At 36.2% G+C, this 22,639-nt stretch overlaps 1 protein-coding gene across 3 annotated transcripts in view; it reads right to left on the reverse strand.

Moving 5' to 3' along the window:
- The window catches only part of LOC117316526, a 68,218-nt gene that overhangs the window by 18,869 nt on the left and 26,710 nt on the right, over positions 1 to 22,639 (reverse strand). Inside the window, exon 1 of one of the 3 annotated variants that reach the window (XM_033871156.1) lies at positions 2,898 to 3,277. The exons of the other annotated variants lie outside the window; for them this stretch is intronic. Coding sequence (XP_033727047.1) covers positions 2,898 to 2,959 — 62 coding nt within the window. The 5' untranslated portion in view covers positions 2,960 to 3,277. Of the gene's footprint in view, positions 1 to 2,897; positions 3,278 to 22,639 lie in introns of those variants that run through there. 3 annotated transcript variants of the gene reach the window in all.

Here is a 22,639-nt window from a genome sequence, read left to right on the forward strand (position 1 = left end):
TGTAATTACATTATACCTGGCTTTTATAACTTAATTGTGACACATCTTTATAAAACAATAACCTCATGATTATGTACATTAAAAAAAATAAAATTAATCAAATTTAATTGTTGCATACAAGATGTGATTGAATAAAGCTATTATCATATTATTTTCTGTGAGACGTATTGGACTCATGAACAATAACCAAAACTGATTTTTTTTTATAATTTCTCAAGCTTAAAGTCAAAATCTTTAAGTTAGTAGAAATTACACAATATAACCATTTTTGTAACTTACCCCATCATAGGAAAGTTTTTACTGGGATCTTCCTGTAACATGGTGACCACCGGTCAGTACTGTTAATACTGATTGTTATTCTGTAGGCTCTGGATAGTAGGGATGGCAGGTCCCAGGGGTAGGAACACATAGCAATGGGGGGCAGGGGATATCTATACCTGTCATCTACTCACAGGAAGGTGTCACCTGACATGAGAGGTGGGGAGGGGGGATACACAGTGATGTATACAGGATGACATGGGTGTAGTCTGGAGGGGACCAGGTTGACAGGGTACACACAGGTAATACACAGGGTGACACCTGATGGTTAAGTGGTGGTGGATGGATGAGGATGGAGGTTGTCATGTGAGCAAGGTCATAAATAATATTACAAAATTAATGTTTTGGGGGGAGGTTGGGACAAAAGATGGTTTAATGTGGGGGAGGGGGACAAAAGATGGTTTAGTGTGGGGGGATGGGGACAAAAGATGGTTTAGTGTGGGGGAGGGGGGACAAATGATAGTTGATTGTAGTAATTGTTTTGTAATAGAGTTAATCAGTGTAGGGCAACCCCTAATGTCCCCTATTTTGAGGTGATGTTTTAACCCCTAATCTCCCTTATTTTGAGGTGAAGTTAGTACCCCTAATCTACCCTATTTTGAGGTGATGTTATAACTCCTAATCTCCCTTATTTTGAGGTGAAGTTAGTACCCCTAATCTACCCTATTTTGAGGTGAAGTTAGTACCCCTAATCTACCCTATTTTGAGGTGATGTTAGTACCCCTAATCTACCCTATTTTGAGGTGAAGTTAGTACCCCTAATCTACCCTATTTTGAGGTGAAGTTAGTACCCCTAATCTACCCTATTTTGAGGTGAAGTTAGTACCCCTAATCGACCCCTATTTTGAGGTGATGTTAGTACCCCTAATCTACCCTATTTTGAGATGATGTTAGTACCCCTAATCTACCCTATTTTGAGATGATGTTATTACCCCTAATCTACCCTATTTTGAGGTGATGTTATAACCCCTAATCTCCCTTATTTTGAGATGAAGTTAGTACCCCTAATCTACCCTATTTTGAGGTGAAGTTAGTACCCCTAATCTACCCTATTTTGAGGTGATGTTATAACCCCTAATCTCCCTTATTTTGAGGTGAAGTTAGTACCCCTAATCTACCCTATTTTGAGGTGATGTTATAACCCCTAATCTCCCTTATTTTGAAGTGAAGTTAGTACCCCTAATCTACCCTATTTTGAGGTGAAGTTAGTACCCCTAATCGACCCCTATTCTGAGGTGAAGTTAGTACCCCTAATCTACCCTATTTTGAGGTGATGTTGGTACCCCTAATCTACCCCTATTTGAGGTGATGTTTTAACCCCTAATCTACCCCTATTTGAGGTGATGTCAGAACCCCTAATCTACCCCTATTTGAGGTGATGTTTTAACCCCTAATCTACCCTATTTTGAGGTGATGTCAGAACCCCTAATCTCCCCTGTTGGGAGTTAAGCTCCTTCCCTACAGATATTGAGAAGAAGAGTTTCCTAATCCTGGGCCCCTCCCTTATTTACTCATTTTGTCCACAATCTTCTCTACATTTTTTTGTGTACACACATAACACATTCTACAGTTTACAAGCACTAAACCACCTCTCTGTTTTACTATCATTGTGCTGAGTGTTATTGAAAAATTGACCACGGGTCAAGCTGACCTTTGGCAGGCGATGGTGTATCTGGAGCACATGACTAAGATTCCCTCTGCATGACCAGTAATAAAATGAATAAATATTGTGTTACATAATGTCCGTTATCTGTGGTCAGACCTTTACACATCCTTTGTGTGGAGTTCTGACCTATCATATACTAGTTCAACCTTAAAACAAGTGTTGGACACATATAGAGAGCTGGCCAATTACAGACTATCGCACATCAATCAAACTAGTGTGTTTTATAAACCATCTCTCGTACAATCCAATAACTCTATACAACTATAAAATTAATCATTCTCAAACTCCATTTTTTTAACGCACCCATTTCTCTTTAAAAAAAACACCCCATATGATATAGATAAAAAACGAGGAATATACTAAATATATATATTGCCTAATGTCAGTACTCCAACCAAGCAACAACACCAACATCGTCTCACTGTCTATCTCTCTCTCTCTCTCTCTCATAAAAAAAATATTTAAAAAATAACAGAAAAAAAAAATGAAAAAAAAATGATATCACTAACACAAAAAACTTCTTTTTTCTAGATCAAAATAAGAATGTTAAGAAATGAGATATATATCTATGTTATTTGAAAGTGTGTTGATCACAGGGAGTATTGAAGAAGCAACAGATATATATAAAGTAATATATATATTGTCCACTTGTGGCCTCATATATATTATAAAGCGTTGCCAAAATATTTCTATCAACATTAATACATATATTTTTATCTATTTTTTTTTAAGTAAATTGTTTATATTTTGTAAACATATAAATACCTGATAATTTCGATGTCATACCTGGTGATTATTGAAAAAAAAACTCAAAAAAAATTTTTTGCAACAAAATTAAGTGTTAAACAAAAATATTGTATGTAACCTTACGTTCCCAAATAGTACAAAAAAAATCTCTAAAACAATTAACTACCTTTTTTCCTCGATCCAGCTTTCAACACCTTCATCCAGAGAAGCAGTGTCCATCATTTTCATGTTTGTTAAGATGCAGTGATCCTTGTGCAGTATTTCCTATAGGTCAGTATTATGTCAAATAGTCCATTGTTATCCCTGTCAGCTTCAGCTGTACACTGACCACAGATGACCACTATTTAGGCACTGACCACTCTCTATAGGTCCTGGCTGACCACTGAAGTAGTACTACTATGTACCTACTAGTGGACTTAGGGAAAAACTAACCACACCACACACACACACAGTACTTTTGAGCTACAACTGACCACTGCTGAAGTGACCACTAGAGTACTAAAACTACTATGTGTAGTTGTTATCTTATCAATGTGTACAGACCAACACTGACTTTGAACAGTATGTGTACTCTGTCCACAAGTCCAAATATGTATTTGAGAAAAAAGCCTGATGTCCAACTAATTTTATCAATGGTCAGTGGGCGGTCACAACTATTACCTAATGGTTTCATAGCAGAGCAAGCCATCATGGTCAACCTTTTGTTGTCCAGGGGGCCCCAGGCCAAAAAACATTAAACATTGAAACTTTGTTCTACTATAAACATGTAAAAATGTCTGTATTGAGATCTTTTGTTGTTGGTCAACATGTAAGACTCCAGTTTCCAACCCTATTGTAGCACCAGTGGTGTATGTACAAAGTAAACACCAGCAGTTTTTAAGTAAATATTAGGTTGAAATGTTTTCCTTTTACAACAATTGAAAGCTTTTAAAATGCCCCTGGATTGATGTCTTCATTAGATAGGTATATCTGATTTTATCTCGGCCACCCTAACAAAAACAAGTAGAAAGGCTTCTTAAATTATGTAATTAAACATAACTTCAAAGGGAATGCACTACATCATCATCTTGCCAAAGTCAATATGTGGATTTGATTTTTAAGTATATTTTTGATCAAAGGTGTTTCTGCTATACCAATATGAACTACTGTTATCAATTTCATTTTCTGAAGTTGTGAAATGATAGATATATACTGTCAGCTCATACAAACATTTCTCATTATTATTTACAAATACTTTGTTTTAAAAACTTTTGTTATATATCTACTGTGTAAATAAGTAAACTATTGTGAAATATTTATCTAGTTTCAGCATTTACATTAAGGACGTGAATTATTAAAACAATAAATGCTGACAAAATAAAATCAAACTTTAAAACAAAAATAAGATGACTCAGATATTTTAATTAAAACAAATATATATATATATAATGACATTTAGTACCTAATTTATGATAAAATGTTTATAAAATCAAACTAAAATCATTACAAAGACTTGCAGATTTTCTTCATCAAACCATTTAATTTAATTAACAATGAAATGCACAATGAAAATTAATGAGTTGATTGTTAACTTATGATGAAATAAATGGTAATTATCCATCTAACTAAATGATATGATAGCTGATAAAAATAAACAAATTCCTCAAAATATCAAAGTACAAAGTAATTATACTTTAAAATTATACTCACTTTGTCATTGACATTTTCAATCATTTTTTAATTTGTAAAAATTAAGACAGTCATTCTGTTGTTTTTTTTTCTTTTTGTGAATTCACATTTTTTCTATAGTAGAGCACTGAACCTTATCGTAGTACATTTTTTACAGCTTTATGACCTTGACATTACAGTTACACAGATAACCTTCAGGGAGAAAACAGAATTTAATCAGTGACCAAGATTTCTTCTTTAGAAAGTTACATCACAGACATGTGTCAGGCTGATGGCCATATTTGTCTGGACAGTTTATCAGTCCATCTGGCTGTTCCCCTTAGGCCTACATAAGTCAACACACTTTATTATATATTCATATTATCCTTCTTTACACCATTCTCTTATTTTGCATATTATTTGTCTGTTTAAAAAAACAGTGCCTTAATAATTACAAGAGGAAAAAAAATTTAAAAAACAAAAACATGGCTGGCTTCTATCACAAACATGGACTGGCTTCTATCGCACCTTGAGTGACAGGTAAAAAATCCTGTTTTTCCAACAAAAACTCTTCCTTCCTTGAAGAAAATAAGTTATGCTTGCATCAATATACCTTTATTTATTTTTTTTACAAAATAAATCATTATAGAATTTCATGATCAATTAACTTACATTTTTCTGCTTTAATCTAGCGATTGCTTTCTATGCGAAGATTCAAAGTTAAATATTAACGAAATGTCTTTAAGTTGAAAGTAAAGCATGTAGATACTACAATTGAGTATGTTACTGTTCAACCATACATGAGAGTTTTTATTTGTAGAATTAAAAACTATTCTTACAAATTTATAGAGTTCGTTTTTTAAGGTATAAATTAAATCTAACATAAGAAAGGAATTTTTAAATGAAAACAAAATGTAAAATTTGATCCATGATCCAAATGGTAATTTTAAATTTCTGATATCAAACTCCACATGAGTACAAACATTTTAAATAACTTTGTCATGAAAATTACCCCATGGTTTTTTATTCAAGAATGCAACTTTCTGATTTCCTAACAGCTAGATGGATACCAGAGAAAGTATAAAGAATGGCTTGACCACTGGCCTCCCTCCCCCTTCGGTCCTAACAAACATATTGGTCAGTTGGAATCTTTAATCTTGATCAAGCCAAGGCTATCATTAAGTTAGATAAATGATCCCTGTGTTGTAGGAAAAAGATGGATTTTCCCTCAAGGGTCAAGTTCCTATGACCTTTAACCTTCTATAAACACTATTTTCTTCATATTTTTCCACCAGAGTAACAACTAAAGAATGTGAATTGTGTTTGTGGCGGAGACATTTGATATCACAATGATGTAATATGCTTCTAGCTTTAACCCCTTTCAGCCTTACCTGTGTCCATTTAAAATGGCCAAAGGCCCATCAATAGTAATTTCTTTCAATTTTTATCTGGCGAAGGCCCGTTGGTCACTTTAAAAATGTCAGACAACTACAGAAACATTTTAAGAGAGGAATTTATAAGAATCCTACCTTGCTACAATGTTACTGATGGTCGGGAGGCTACCTTGACATGTCAAATATGTTTATTTTTATCTGTAAAACTTTGTTGACGTGTCCACTTTAATGGACAGCATATAAAAGAAGATTTTTGTGGCTTGTTTATCGGATGGGATCACATCTCACCTTTTCAGGTTTGGACATGTCCATGTCCGTTACGGGGACATGTCCGTTACATATAAAAACACTGTAGGCGTGTCACTGTCTCAGAATATTTTGTTTTATCATATTTAATTTGACAAAGATCATAAGTATAATTTGTTGTCATATAAGTTCTTATGACAATAACACATGATTTTGTAATAACATTTAAGTTCATTTAATAAAATACATTATCCCATTAAAAAGACTAGAAGGCCAGGGTTTAAAAAGTTTTGCACAAAAACCACTTGGGAAAGTAAACCAGTTAACTGAAACATCACAGGAAAACTAAGCCAATTCAATGATTATACATAAATATATGTATGTCCCTGATATAGCCAAACTTATTCACATCTTACAGAAAAACTGAAATTTGGAGAAAAAGAACTTAAAGAAAAACTGAAATTTGGAGAAAAAGAACTTACAGAAAAACTGAAGTTTGGAGAAAAACAACGTTCAGAAAAACTGAAATTTGGAGAAAAAGAAAGACAATCAAGCAAATTTTTCAACAACATAAAAAAAACCAGAAAAAGTTGTGGTAAAATATACAAAAAAAGAGAGAAATTTTTACCGGTCTAAAATAAAGATCATGTCATTAATCATAAAGTAATGCTAATGTATATTGATTCAACTTGAGCGTTTTAGTTTCCCTGCCATTTAGCATGCAGGAGCATGTTTCGTCCTATCTTATCCTGTAGAATGACCAACAAAAATACACCACTATTCGTCTACATATAATACATAAATGTATATTTTATCACACATTTAATCTATGATTAATTCTAGCCATTAACTGACCCAGGGTCAGTATATAAAACAGCTGACACTGGACACCACAAACTGACCATTAGTAATGAGTCCTGGCCTTACAGCAAGTGACCAGCTGCTCTCTGACCAATAGACCTTTTCTTTGTTTATTTGAAATTTGATACAGCCTCTCTCTGATGTAATGATATAAAGAGTCCCATCATAAATTATGTAGAAAGCCCCAGGGGCCTGTTACTAATGAGTTATCTCCCCTAGATTTAATCACTTGAGTAAGTTGGAGTGCTTTAGTGAGGTTTTTATTGTATTTACCTAGGCAGAGCTGTCATGTCATAGGCAACAATGACAATAAAATTTAATCACCGTGGTAACTAAAATGGAAAGATTGAAAACTGATTACAAATAGTATTGTCCAGGAAAAAGTAAATTAACAAGTAGAAATTACAATAAAATGGCTGTGAAAATTAAACTCATGGTGATAATGTCAGTTTGATTACCGTATCACTGATGGACATTTAAATGGCATTAAACTGTCTCAAACTAAATCTTTTATTGGTAAATGAAAAGATGAATGAGAGATTTCGTTTTATAACTATTTCCTGTAGACATTCTTCTACTAGAATTTTCCCAAAAAGACATTCTATCAGTTATACTGCTGCTGTTAAAAAAACAACTCTGCTGAGCTATTGCTTTTAACTGGTGTTACAAATGACACAGCATATATAAATAAGTTTTCAGTTATTGTTTTTATAATTTACTGAACAGAAGCCTTTTACTTATGAATACAAATGTAGATATTTGTATTGTTATAGCTATAGATGTACAGGATATTTGTATAACTAGTTATAGAGGTATATATTTGTATTAGTTATAGTTTTAGATATTTGTATTATAGTTATAGATATTTGTATTATAGTTAGATATTTGTATTATAGTTATAGATATTTGTATTATAGTTAGATATTTGTATTATAGTTATAGATATTTGTATTATAGTTTTAGATATTTGTTTCTATCTATCTTTGTCTTCCGTTCTCGCTCTTTGTCTTCTCGTTCTCATTTTGTCTTCTCGTTCTCGCTCTTGTCTTCTCGTTCTCGCTCTTTGTCTTCTCGTTCTCGCTCTTTGTCTTCTGGTTTTCGCTCTTTGTCTTCTCGTTCTCGCTCTTTGTCTTCTCGTTCGCTCTTTGTCTTCTCGTTCTCCCTCTTTGTCTTCTCGTTCTCGCTCTTTGTCTTCTGGTTTTCGCTCTTTGTCTTCTCGTTCTAGCTCTTTGTCTTCTCGTTCGCTCTTTGTCTTCTCGTTCTCCCTCTTTGTCTTCTCGTTCTCGCTCTTTGTCTTCTGGTTTTCGCTCTTTGTCATTCTCGTTCTCGCTCTTTGTCTCCTGTTCGCTCTTTGTCTCCTCGTTCCCGCGCTCTTTGTATCTTCTCGTGTCTTTTCCCTCTTTGTCTCCTCGTTTCGCTCTTTGTCTCTCGTTCCCGCTCTTTGTCTTCTCGTTCTGCTCTTTGTCTTTCGTTTCTCGCCTCTTTGTCTTCTCGTTCTCGCTCTTTGTCTTTCGTTCTCGCTCTTTGTCTTTCTCGTTTTCTCGCTCTTTGTCTTCTCGTTCTCGCTCTTTGTCTTCTCGTTCTCCGCTCTTTGTCTTCTCTCGCTCTTTGTCTTCTCGTTCTGCTCTTTTCTTCTTCGCTCTTTGTCTTCTCGTTTTCGCTCTTTGTCTTCTCGTTCTCGCTCTTTGTCTCTCTCGCTCTTTGTCTTCTCGTTCGCTCTTTGTCTTTCGTCTTTGTTTCTCGCTCTTTTGTCTTCTCGTTCGCTCTTTGTCTTCTCGTTCTCGCTCTTTGTCTTCTCTCGCTCTTTGTCTCTCGTTCTCGCTCTTTGTCTTCTTTTCTCGCTCTTTGTCTTCTCGTTCTCCCTCTTTGTCTTCTCGTTCGCTCTTTGTCTTCTCGTTTCTCGCTCTTTGTCTTCTCGTTCTCCCTCTTTGTCTCCTCGTTCGCTCTTTGTCTTCTCGTTCTCGCTCTTTGTCTTCTCTCCTCTTTGTCTTCTCGTTTCCCTCTTTGTCTCCTCGTTCGCTCTTTGTCTCCTCGTTCCGCTCTTGTCTTCTCTCGCTCTTTGTCTCCTCGTTCCCGCTCTTTGTCTTCTCTCGCTCTTTGTCTTCTAAGTTCGCTCTTTGTCTTCTCGTTCTCGCTCTTTGTCTTCTCGTTCTCGCTCTTTTGTCTTCTCGTTCGCTCTTTGTCTTCTCGTTCTCGCTCTTGTCTTCTCGTTCTCCCTCTTTGTCTTCTCGTTCTCGCTCTTTGTCTTCATCGTTCGCTTTGTATTCTCGTTCGCTCTTTGTCTTCTCGTTCTCGCTCTTTGTCTTCTCGTTCGCTCCTTGTCTTCTCTTTCTCGCTCTTTGTCTTCTCGTTCTCGCTCCTTGTCCTTCTCGTTCTCGCTCTTTGTCTTCTCTTTCTCGCTCTTTGTCTTCTCTTTCTCGCTCTTTGTCTTCTCGTTCTCGCTCTTTGTCTTCTCGTTCTCGCTCTTTGTCTTCTCGTTCGCTCTTTGTCTTCTCGTTTTCGCTCTTTGTCTCCTCGTTCTCGCTCTTTGTATTAGCTATAAGCTAGCCTGACGTAATTGTCAGTGCCATGATTTGGTTTTGAGCCATTACACTCATGGTCCCTTTTTACTGACCAATGATGACCAACAATATGCTTGTTTATGTACGTTTCCCGACTTTCCCTGACTTTCCACATCATGTAAATCATAAGATAAGAAACAAATCAGGTTCTGTAGTTGCTAAAAGGAACTACTAGTCACTATTACAAAGTAAAAGTCTGTCTTACCCTAACAGACTATCTATAGAGTGTTTTTATCCATAAAAATTACTTCTAGCAATAAAACATGGATTCTTGAAGGCCTTTTATTTCTGATATCGGAAAGAAGAGATATTGTGATAACCATAAGATTATCAATAACTGTTGACCAAGGGAATGAAACTATTCTCTCAGATTACCACAGAAGGTATCCATGGTTACCGAGAAACTTCCTATATCAGTTGATGGTCTTCATTCTTCTATATATATTATGTACCCTTATCTTTTTGAGGCGTAATTTTTATTTTACTTTCTTAATTGTAATAATGTCTAACTTTAAAATAACAGCAATTTTGTTTATTTAAATAGATGAATGAAAAAAAAAGATTCATAAATATTCTAAAATAGTTTTTTTTTTATATATATATAAAATATATGAAATAGGAGAATTTTCCACAAAAATGTTAAAAAGTTTCAACAATCTTAATATCCAGATTCCATGCAGTTTCAGTTTTACTAATATATCTTTTCTAAAAGCTTCAACTGATAATTTAAACTGATCGTGACCTACCTGAATACGTAATACAGATTATGTACATCAATAGTGGCCGAGTACACATGTATTGATTAAACAGAGTAAATTAATTTCTATAACCTTATGCTTCTTGTTTTACCTGTCAGAACTGACCAACCTCAGGTCTGAAATTGATGATGGGCAGTCTGCTGACAGGTGTCCATGTGTCATTGTCAGATTAATGCCCAAACATGTACTGGTGGTCAGGAGATGACCAGGAGAGGTGACATAGGACATTAAATGAACACCAAACACCAACAAAACTGACAGCAACAGCTTGAAATTAATTACAAGGATAATATGTAACAACACATATGTGTCCAAACCAGCAATGCTTGGCGGTCACTGTGTTGCCACAGCAAACTTGTCTTTTACTGACCAGTCGGTGCAACTAATAAGGATAGCTGACCTTATATTTTGACATATATAATAACAAAGCATCGAAGCAAAAAACTGTACATTTCTTTGTACAAAGAACACTTATTTCAATGGTCTCTACATACTTGATATCAATTTGAAAATTCTTATTCATAATTGGTAAAGATTTTTCATATCAACTTAAAATTCAAGCACTTATCCAGCACTTTTCTCAATTTTCCATGTGCATGTTGTGTCCTTAAGTCTAAGGAATGAATAATGCTGATGATCGAAATATTTTTTATAATTTTCTTGTGATAAATTACTCATTTTTAAGGATTACAGAAAAACATGTTGTCCATGCCTGGTAATAAGCTAACTTAAATATACTGTTGTTCTGTAGTCACTGGCCTGGTCATAAGTCCACCCATATACTGTTGTTCTGTAGTCACTGACCTGGTCATAAGTCCACCCATATACTGTTGTTCTGTAGTCACTGGCCTGGTAATAAGCCCACCCACATATACTGTTGTTCTGTAGTCCATGCCTGGTAATAAGTCCACCCATATATACTGTTGTTCTGTAGTCACTGGCCTGGTCATAAGTCCACCCACATATACTGTTGTTCTGTATTCCATGCCTGGTAATAAGTCCACCCACATATACGGTTGTTCTGTTGTCCATGCCTGGTAATAAGTCCACCCACATATACTGTTGTTCTGTAGTCCATGCCTGGTAATAAGCCCACCCACATATACTGTTGTTCTGTAGTCCATGCCTGGTAATAAGCCCACCCACATATACGGTTGTTCTGTTGTCCATGCCTGGTAATAAGTCCACCCACATATACTGTTGTTCTGTAGTCCATGCCTGGTAATAAGTCCACCCACATACTGTTGTTCTGTTGTCCATGCCCGGTAATAAGCCCACCCATATATACTGTTGTTCTGTTGTCCATGCCTGGTAATAAGTCCACCCACATATACTGTTGTTCTGTAGTCACTGGCCTGGTAATAAGCCCACCCACATATACTGTTGTTATGTAGTCCATGCCTGGTAATAAGCCCACCCACATATACTGTTGTTCTGTAGTCACTGGCCTGGTAATAAGTCCACCCATATACTGTTGTTCTGTTGTCCATGCCTGGTAATAAGCCCACCCACATATACTGTTGTTATGTAGTCCATGCCTGGTAATAAGCCCACCCACATATACTGTTGTTCTGTAGTCACTGGCCTGGTAATAAGTCCACCCACATATACTGTTGTTCTGTTGTCCATGCCTGGTAATAAGCCCACCCACATATACTGTTGTTCTGTTGTCCATGCCTGGTAATAAGCCCACCCACATATACTGTTGTTCTGTTGTCCATGCCTGGTAATAAGTCCACCCACATATACTGTTGTTATGTAGTCCATGCCTGGTAATAAGCCCACCCATATATACTGTTGTTCTGTTGTCCATGCCTGGTAATAAGCCCACCCATATATACTGTTGTTCTGTTGTCCATGCCCGGTAATAAGCCCACCCATATATACTGTTGTTCTGTTGTCCATGCCTGGTAATAAGTCCACCCATATATACTGTTGTTCTGTTGTCCATGCCTGGTAATAAGTCCACCCATATATACTGTTGTTATGTAGTCCATGCCTGGTAATAAGTCCACCCACATATACTGTTGTTCTGTAGTCCATGCCTGGTAATAAGCCCACCCACATATACTGTTGTTCTGTTGTCCATGCCCGGTAATAAGCCCACCCATATATACTGTTGTTCTGTAGTCACTGGCCTGGTAATAAGTCCACCCATATATACTGTTGTTATGTAGTCCATGCCTGGTAATAAGTCCACCCACATATACTGTTGTTCTGTTGTCCATGCCTGGTAATAAGCCCACCCACATATACTGTTGTTCTGTTGTCCATGCCCGGTAATAAGCCCACCCATATATACTGTTGTTCTGTAGTCCATGCCTGGTAATAAGTCCACCCACATATACTGTTGTTCTGTAGTCACTGGCCTGGTAATAAGTCCACCCACATATACTGTTGTTATGTAGTCCATGCCTGGTAATAAGTCCACCCACATATACTGTTGTTCTGTTGTCCATGCCTGGTCATAAGTCCACCCACATATACTGTTGTTCTGTAGTCACTGGCCTGGTAATAAGTCCACCCACATATACTGTTGTTCTGTAGTCACTGGCCTGGTCATAAGCCCACACACATATACTGTTGTTCTGTTGTCCATGCCTGGTAATAAGCCCACCCACATATACTGTTGTTGGGTAATAAGCCCACCCACATATACTGTTGTTCTGTAGTCCATGCCTGGTATAGTTTAAACAATGCGGCATCAAAATGGCACCAAGGAAACATGGATTGGCTGGGCATTGTTATATATATATCAAATACAAAATATAGTACAATCTATTTTACAATGAGGTCATTTTAGGAGGGACTACCATAGAACAAGAGATCCCAGAGGGATCTTGGCGCCCACCATTGAATGATCTTTATAGGTTCCATGTCAGATTGATCTTTCTCTACTTTTCCCTTCCTCTAAGTCTTACTAATCTGTGTATTTTCATAAACAGCCCTCTATAGCTAGTACATTTCAAACAAGGGGAACCTATATATAAAATTTAAGATTTAGCGATAATGACTGTCTGTCGGCCATGTTGTTTTCCGATTGGTCCCAATATGCATAACTAGGCACCGAGGGAAACCTACATATGAAATTTGAGAAAGATCCCTTCAGTACTTTCTGAGAAATAGCGATAACAAACTTCAATTGTCAATATCCAAGATGGCTGCCTGTCGGCCATGTTGTTTTTCCGATTGGTCTCAAAATGCAATATGCATAACTAGGCAACCAAGAGAAACCTACATATGAAATTTGAGAAAGATCCCTTCAGTGCTTTCTGAGAAATAGCGATAACAAACTTCAATTGTCAAAATCCAAGATGGCTGCCTGTCGGCCATGTTGTTTTCCGATTGGTCTCAAAATGCAATATGCATAACTAGGCACCAAGAGAAACCTACATATGAAATTTGAGAAAGATCCCTTCAGTGCTTTCTGAGAAATAGCGATAACAAACTTCAATTGTCAAAATCCAAGATGGCTGCCTGTCGGCCATGTTGTTTTTCGATTGGTCTCAAAATGCAATATGCATAACTAGGCAACCAAGAGAAACCTACATATGAAATTTGAGAAAGATCCCTTCAGTGCTTTCTGAGAAATAGCGATAACAAACTTCAATTGTCAAAATCCAAGATGGCTGCCTGTCAGCCATGTTGTTTTCCGATTGGTCCCAAAATGCAATATGCATAACAAGGCACCAAGGGGAACCTACATATGAAATTTGAGAAAGATCCCTTCAATACTTTCTGAGACATAGCGATAACAAACTTCAATTGTCAATATCCAAGATGGCTGCCTGTCAGCCATGTTGTTTTCCGATTTGTCTCAAAATGCAATATGCATAACTAGGAACCAAGGGGAACCTACATATGAAATTTGAGAAAGATCCCTTCAGTACTTTCTGAGAAATAGCGATAACAAACTTCAATTGTCAAAATCCAAGATGGCTGCCTGTCGGCCATGTTGTTTTCCGATTGGTCTCAAAATGCAATATGCATAACTAGGCACCAAGGGGAACCTACATATGAAATTTGAGAAAGATCCCTTCAGTGCTTTCTGAGAAATAGCGATAACAAACTTCAATTGTCAAAATCCAAGATGGCTGCCTGTCGGCCATGTTGTTTTTCGATTGGTCTCAAAATGCAATATGCATAACTAGGCAACCAAGAGAAACCTACATATGAAATTTGAGAAAGATCCCTTCAGTGCTTTCTGAGAAATAGCGATAACAAACTTCAATTGTCAAAATCCAAGATGGCTGCCTGTCAGCCATGTTGTTTTCCGATTGGTCCCAAAATGCAATATGCATAACAAGGCACCAAGAGGAACCTACATATGAAATTTGAGAAAGATCCCTTCAATACTTTCTGAGACATAGCGATAACAAACTTCAATTGTCAATATCCAAGATGGCTGCCTGTCAGCCATGTTGTTTTCCGATTTGTCTCAAAATGCAATATGCATAACTAGGAACCAAGGGGAACCTACATATGAAATTTGAGAAAGATCCCTTCAGTACTTTCTGAGAAATAGCGATAACAAACTTCAATTGTCAAAATCCAAGATGGCTGCCTGTCGGCCATGTTGTTTTCCGATTGGTCTCAAAATGCAATATGCATAACTAGGCACCAAGGGGAACCTACATATGAAATTTGAGAAAGATCCCTTCAGTACTTTCTGAGAAATAGCAATAACAAACTTCAATTGTCAAAATCCAAGATGGCTGCCTGTCGGCCATGTTGTTTTCCGATTGGTCTCAAAATGCAATATGCATAACTAGGCACCAAGGGGAACCTACATATGAAATTTGAGAAAGATCCCTTCAGTACTTTCTGAGAAATAGCAATAACAAACTTCAATTGTCAAAATCCAAGATGGCTGCCTGTCGGCCATGTTGTTTTCCGATTGGTCTCAAAATGCAATATGCATAACTAAGCACCAAGGGGAACCTACATATGAAATTTGAGAAAGATCCCTTCAGTACTTTCTGAGAAATAGCGATAACAAACTTCAATTGTCAAAATCCAAGATGGCTGCCTGTCGGCCATGTTGTTTTTCGATTGGTCTCAAAATGCAATATGCATAACTAGGCACCAAGGGGAACCTACATATGAAATTTGAGAAAGATCCCTTCAGTACTTTCTGAAGATTAGCGATAACAAGAATTGTTTACGGACGGACGGAGGGACGGACGGACGGAGGGACGGACGACGGACCACGGACGCAGGGCGATTTGAATAGCCCACCATCTGATGATGGTGGGCTAAAAAGAGTTGGCAGAAGAAACAAGCAATACACATTCCCCATTATTGGATACAGAGTGTCATCCTATAGATAAAGCTGTGGAGTGAAAGAAGAGGGTCATTTCAAAAGCTGTTGACAAATACATAAAACTGACTAGTTATAACAAATACATCCTATTTTGGAGCCAGCCCTTAGGGTATCATTTGTCCACACAAAATGGTGAAGGAAGATATATAGTTATGTAAACAGGTGTGACCTACTATAGGCCACCTGTCACTGATGTCATGGAAACAAGCGGTCATCATGACAATCCTTATGGTGGTCAGAAAACATCACAGTCAGCAGGTGTAAAGCTCAGGTGAGGCTTAGCTAAAAAATACACATCATGTCCAGTCAAGTGTTGCTAGGCAGCCTTTTACACCTGGTTACATGGGGTTTAAAGACTGGAGAGACTGCTAATTAGAATCTACCAATGACTCTATGTATAATTCCTACATGTCCTATGCATGGAGGTTAATACTGTAAATATTTTAACTAAAAGCACTTCCAGGACATCCCAGTAACGCACCCAGCAACTGAATTCATGTGAATATAGTGAAATGAATGTATGCATGTGTTTGATGTATTTTGAAATCCAATACTGAAAATTATGAAATTATTGAATTATGAAGCTGTTGCACTCCCAATCCAGATTTCAGCAATACTTTTTATTTGCCTCCTAGAAATCAAGTTTATATCCTTGACATCCCTGTTTGATGGACTTAACTTCAATTTTGGCCTTATAATATATAGATTTTGGTTTATTCTGTTCAACATCCTATTAACAGCCAGGGTCATATAAGGACGTGCCTGGTTTTGGAGGTGGAGGAAAGCCGGAGTACCCGGAGAAAAACCACCAACCTACAGTCAGTACCAGACAACTGCCCCACGCGGGTTTCGAACTCGCAACCCACAGGTAGAGGGCTAGTGATAAAGTTTTGGGACACCTTAACTACTTGGCCACCACAGCCCCTACTATACAGAATCTAACTAGAGTTGTTTAGCATTTTGTCTAATATCTTGTGGGTCTCACAAATTCTTTGGATCCTCTCTGAGGTTTCCTTAGTGACATTGGATCTTCTCTGAGGTTTCCTTAGTGACCTTGGATCTTCTCTGAGGTTTCCTTAGTGACCTTGGATCTTCTCTGAAGTTTCCTTAGTGACCTTGGATCTTCCCTTAGGTTTCCTAAGTGACCTTGGATCTTCTCTGAAGTTTCCTTAGTGACCTTGGAACTTCTCTGAGGTTACCTTAGTGACCTTGGATCTTCTCCAAGGTTTCCTTAAGTGTGTGGCCCTACTGGCTGAGCTAATGTGATCTACCCATGGTAAACATACTTTGAGGAAGGCCATGGGTGGTGAAACATGCCTTGTACTTTAAAAGCTTTTATCCTTACAGGTGGAAAAGAATATTAAAATTCTGATTGACACATCTTGTCCATTCCCTTTCCTTCAGTATAATTTTTAACACCAGTCATCAAACACATCCATGGGGGATAAACCCAGTAAACAAACACACATGTCAAGGTTAGGTAGATATTGGATCAGGACCAGATATTTACCATGAAGTCCTCATTATGAAAAGCGTTTACACAGACTAGTCAATATGCCTGATTAAGAATATCACACCTAGACAACTTACTGTCGGACATTTGCTCCCTTCTAAATTGCAGGATTCCAATCTATGATATCAATTATTTATCAAACAAACTGTTTTATGACACACATTCTTGACTAGAAAGCAGAAAACCACCACTTCATAACACTGCGGACTACGATGTGTTACATCAGTACATCGTGTTACATTTCATACCATCAAACATTTTCCTATTCTGAAGGTGAATGTTGAAATCAATTATTTCCATAAAAGTAACACCTTTTAGAATTCGGTTTACCAGAAGGAACAGTTTGAAATGTCAATTAAAGGTAAAAATAGTTCCTTAATCATGTCTGAAATCCCATCCAACGGGGATTTCAAAAAGTTGATGATTTGAAGCTGGAATATAATATTAACTCTATTTATCTTCCTTGTTGGAAAGTGGGAAAGTGGGATGGGGAGGGGGGAGGGGGCTTTAGATTCCAGGGTTGTTTTTATCACTAATGTGAGAAACTGAAGTCAAAACTGTTATCCAATCAGAAATCCTTACAGCCTTGATGCACCACCCATCACTGCTAACAGCCTTCATTAAACAACTCCAACCAATCATTTGACCATTTTTGGTCGGTCAAATCAATTTGAACCATTTTTGGACCGGTCATCTCCTGACACAAATGGTTGGCTATGACTCTGATCTGACCACAGAATGGCTGACCAGAGGCCAAGAAGTGAGGCGGAATCAATATCAGCAACCGAGGTTCATAAAACACATCAAGAAAGGACAGTACTTGCCAGTTTTTTATGAGGTCAATACACTGAATAGATTGTCTATAAATTTGTTTTCAGGAAAAGGTCAAGACATCGAGGTCAAGGATTATTGATGTATGTATTCAAACTTCAATTAACAATTTTCAGAAATATTTTCATGCTCCGGGAAAGCTGTAGCAAGATGTGCCAGAAGTATGGTAACGTACCTTTAGTTTAGCAATGGGGCAATAGCATTGACATCTAAAATGTTTAACTGATTTTGAATATCATTTCTAACCTTGATGTCTAAAATATGGAACTCACTTTGACTTTGGAATCTTATCATTTGTAGCTTTGACATTTACAATGTTGGGGCCCATGTTGACATTATTTTTGCTTGATGTCCAGAATATTGGATTCATTTTAACATTGGTTTTTTGATGTCCAGAATATTTCATTCATGTTGACTTTGGAATCTATCCTATGTAGCTTTGACATTTAGAATTATCAGGACTTGTAATCAGGTGTGGGAGTGAAAAGGGGAGACAACCCTGATATATGCCAAGAACATCCTGCACTACAGGCATCATGAACATCAAGGTAGCATTTTATGGCCGATCATCTTGACAAGAAAGACAGCCTGCTGAACTCTTGTTATGATTTACCACAAATGAAACAAGATTTCTCCCAACTAATATATCACAGGGTAACTGTAGTTTTATGCAAAAGTTTGAAGAAAACTAGAAAATGTCTGTAAGACAATGCCCCCATGGCCACTTGACACCCAGAAACACAGTTTGGTGAGGATCTCATCAGCAGTTCCTGAGATTAGGCATCAGTACAGGACGGGATGGGATGGGAAGGAGGGGACATTGGTAACACTAAACCCCCCCCATTTCAGGGCAAGGTCACCAAAAAGATGAAACGATTAATTTCTCTATCACTCTTGTTTTGATGTGTCTGAGATACACACATATATCATTAACTCTTATACTAATGGAACATTTAACATATATATTATCATTCCATAAGTATACGTAAGAGTTAAGGATATATGTCACCTATCATATTTATATTTGACGTTGGTGTTAAGAGTTGTTTCCCTTTGTTATTTGGATAATCAGTATTACATGGCATCACTACAAGCATTCTTGTTTGTCATCAGGCAAAAATGGGCAGTCTAGAATACAACATTCTTGAAGATGAAGAATGTGTTGTGATTCAGCATCAAAGTACATGCAATTCTGCAAAGAATATGAGGGGAAAAACCCCACAGTTAACAAGTTTTGCAAGGGAAGTAACTTTTACACAACAACAGTAATGAAAGTAAAACAAGACGAACGGATGAACAGGAGACTGTGCATGTGCCCAGAGTAATAAGGTTATTCGTGTCAATATTGGATCCTGGCCCCGATTTGAACCTAAACTCTTGTACAGAATGTCAGACTGCTTGCTAAAAACTATGATTCATATTATATGTCCATGGCCACACAAAATCAATATAAATACCAATAACGCTAGGCCTATAAAACCCAAACAACTGACCAGTGGTCAACTCTGTGCCAAAAAAACAGCCTAACGCACCAATTAGGAAAAAGGAAGTCGCAGAGTGGAGGAGGAAAACGGCAATAAAACTGAGCGATAAAAAATTTACGTATTGCAACAATTTATATTCACGATGAGGTTAGCATTAATATACAGCGCTCTTATTCGCTGTGTGGTCACTTAATTGACATTCCACACTGGGGGACTATGAGCCCCGAGTTCTTTCTCTACTCTTAATTCAGCTAGATTTTCATTATCTACTGTTTTAACTCAGAACATTAATAACTGTATATATTTCAGAGAACTAAAGTTCCATTTCTTAAATGAAATGCCCCCTTTGTTCAATTAGTGTGTCCAAAATGAAGCAGTTTTTATATTAACATTATCATCATAATTTTGTATTTTGGTGCATGAAAAGGATTAGAATTAAATATCATTTGCTGCTAAAACTGATCAATTTATAGTAAATTGCAATTTTTGCTTACATTTATATATTATTGTTCAATATTTGACATGAAAACATGCAAGCCCCCAAAAAATTACAGTGATTTCAAATATGGAATTTTTTTTCTCTAAATATCTTTTTCTATCTCTAAATATCTAAGAGAAATCAAGAAAAGTCAACAATTGCAATTTTTACTTGCATTGAAATATTTTTGCTCTATTTAAGACAAGAATGCATACAAGTACAATCAGTTATTCTAGAAAAAACCAGCATTATCTATAAGAGAACCAAAAAGCCTCAGTAATTCACATCAGTTAATCAAAAACTTAGTAATGATATATGTTGAAGAATCTATCCCATAATAGCTCCCACTTTCGGTCATTTGATTTTTGGCCAGTAGAGAGTGATTAACTGGGGTTATATTTTAACACCCAAAGGATCCTAAATGACATGGGTCCTAACCTTGTCTCAGATTTCGACTGGATAGGTCGTTTGACAAGTTTTGACAGTTCAAAATGTCTGTTGCTAAGTTACCCAGGGGAAATTACAGCATGGCCAGCCACGATGTGAAGAGAACAGCGGTGATAGAATTTTTCCCGAATTTAATAAAAAGGTCTGAAGGATGTCGCTAAATGAGAAATGAACAGGCGCTTTGCAGACATTAGTTTTGGCCCTGATTTGATTTGTGACAATGTTTCATTTTCAGTAATCTCACATTTCTTACAGTAAGTACACGTTTGTGATTGTACAATTGGTCGAGAATTACTGACATCCAGCTCCTGTTAATCTCCCGAGCAGTACCCAGACTGATGTATAGACAATGGCACTGCTAAATAATTCTCCATATCATTCATAGATTTAAAAATAGTACCTTAAAATCTAGGAGAGTTATCATAATCAAATCTTGTGAACATTTTTCTTTTCTTTTTCTTTCTTTCTTTCTTTCTTTCTTCCTTTCTTGCTTATTTTATAACTTAAAAATGAAAATGTCACTATTCATGTGAAATGATACCTATGTACTGACTGTTATGCTCATGTGTTTTATTGAATATCTTGAAAAATAAAAATTAAATTATGATAATGAAATCCCCACTGCATATGACTGTCACCAACAAGTAGCTTCCTGTTTCCCAATCACGCCTTCAATAAAAGGCTTTTATAAAATAAAGGTATAACATCATTCTTTATTTTTGTATTTTCTACTGACACAAATGGTTTTGCTCAAACAAAAGTTATGTTACATCTCAAAAGAGTTGGAAAGTAATCATGTTGTTTCATTTAACTTGCTTTCAAATGCCATTAATTTGTAGTTATAATTGAGTGTTAAGGCTGTAGTGTACTTAAACAACCATTTCCATCAAATTCAAAATTATTCACAAATAATTTAAATTGTGTAAAAGTTATAGCATACATGCTTTATAACAGAAAATGAAATTATTGAATACAAACTTACTGCATTTATAAACATGCTTATTGAATACAAACTTATAGCATTTATAAACATGCTTATTGTAAACTTACAGCATTTATAAACATGCTTATTGTAAACTTACAACATTTATAAACATGCTTATTGAATACAAACTTACTGCATTTATAAACATGCTTATTGAATACAAACTTATAGCATTTGTAAGCATGCTTATTGTATACAAACTTGCTGCATTTATAAACATGCTTATTGAATGCAAACTTATAGCATTTATAAATATGCTTATTGAATACAAACTTACAGCATTTATAAACATGCTTATTGTATACAAACTTACAGCATTCATAAACATGCTTATTGTATACAAACTTACAGCATTTATAAACATGCTTATTGAATACAAACTTACAGCATTCATAAACATGCTTATTGTATACAAACTTACAGCATTTATAAACATGCTTATTGAATACAAACTTACAGCATTTATAAACATGCTTATTGAATACAAACTTACAGCATTTATAAACATGCTTATTGAATACAAACTTACTGTATACAAATGTTTACATCATTTATAAACACACTTATTGTATACAAACTTACTACATAAGTATACTTATTATAATTCCTGTATACCCAATATCATTTTATATTCAAACTTATTTCCTTACCAACTTATTAGTCATATCTTAACGCTTTCGATAAAATTCTCCCGGTGTTCTGTCAAAAACTGTACCCGTGTACTCTATCAAAAACTGGCCACCTTTAATAGCTTATTTGTTATTAGAACAATGTTCTTATCAAGTTGAAAACAAGTTCTCCAATTCCCTTGTATTTAATTGTATCAACACAACAAACACCAGGTTTTTTTTGTGATGATATGTAACCTCCTAATCAGCTCAAAATATGGATAATTGCACCTTCCATCAATAAGATGTCTGTCTTGTCAAACTTCAAGTATCACTTCTCTGGCAAACACTGTCAAACATCCTCCTTTTTTTATCAACATTGTTAAAAATGTATAACTCCTTTACAAACCATTTCTTTAAGTATTATACTGGGCAATACTCCATGTTTACACACTAAAATCACATTAAAAAATCTGTTCTAGCCAACAGGCCATCAACCAACTCCTTCAGTGTCTGTCACATACACTTCAAAAGCAAACATGTTTTAGAAAAGAAAAAACCCAACTCTCCATTAATTCTGTTCCTACATCTGTCTGATTGACAAATGAAAACATGAAATACCAAATTCTTTTCTATCCCAATCAAAACCAATTTCTTTTATACGGACAATGTCCAACAGCAAGTTTCTTTTGTTATGAAAGTGATACAAATTTTCTATTCTTTTCCTCCATGTGTCCAAACCATACAAGTAGTTTCTTTTCTTTATCTAAAA

The sequence above is a fragment of the Pecten maximus genome, chromosome 18 (genome assembly GCF_902652985.1).
Source record: "Pecten maximus chromosome 18, xPecMax1.1, whole genome shotgun sequence".
In the NCBI taxonomy this organism is placed as follows: domain Eukaryota; kingdom Metazoa; phylum Mollusca; class Bivalvia; order Pectinida; family Pectinidae; genus Pecten; species Pecten maximus.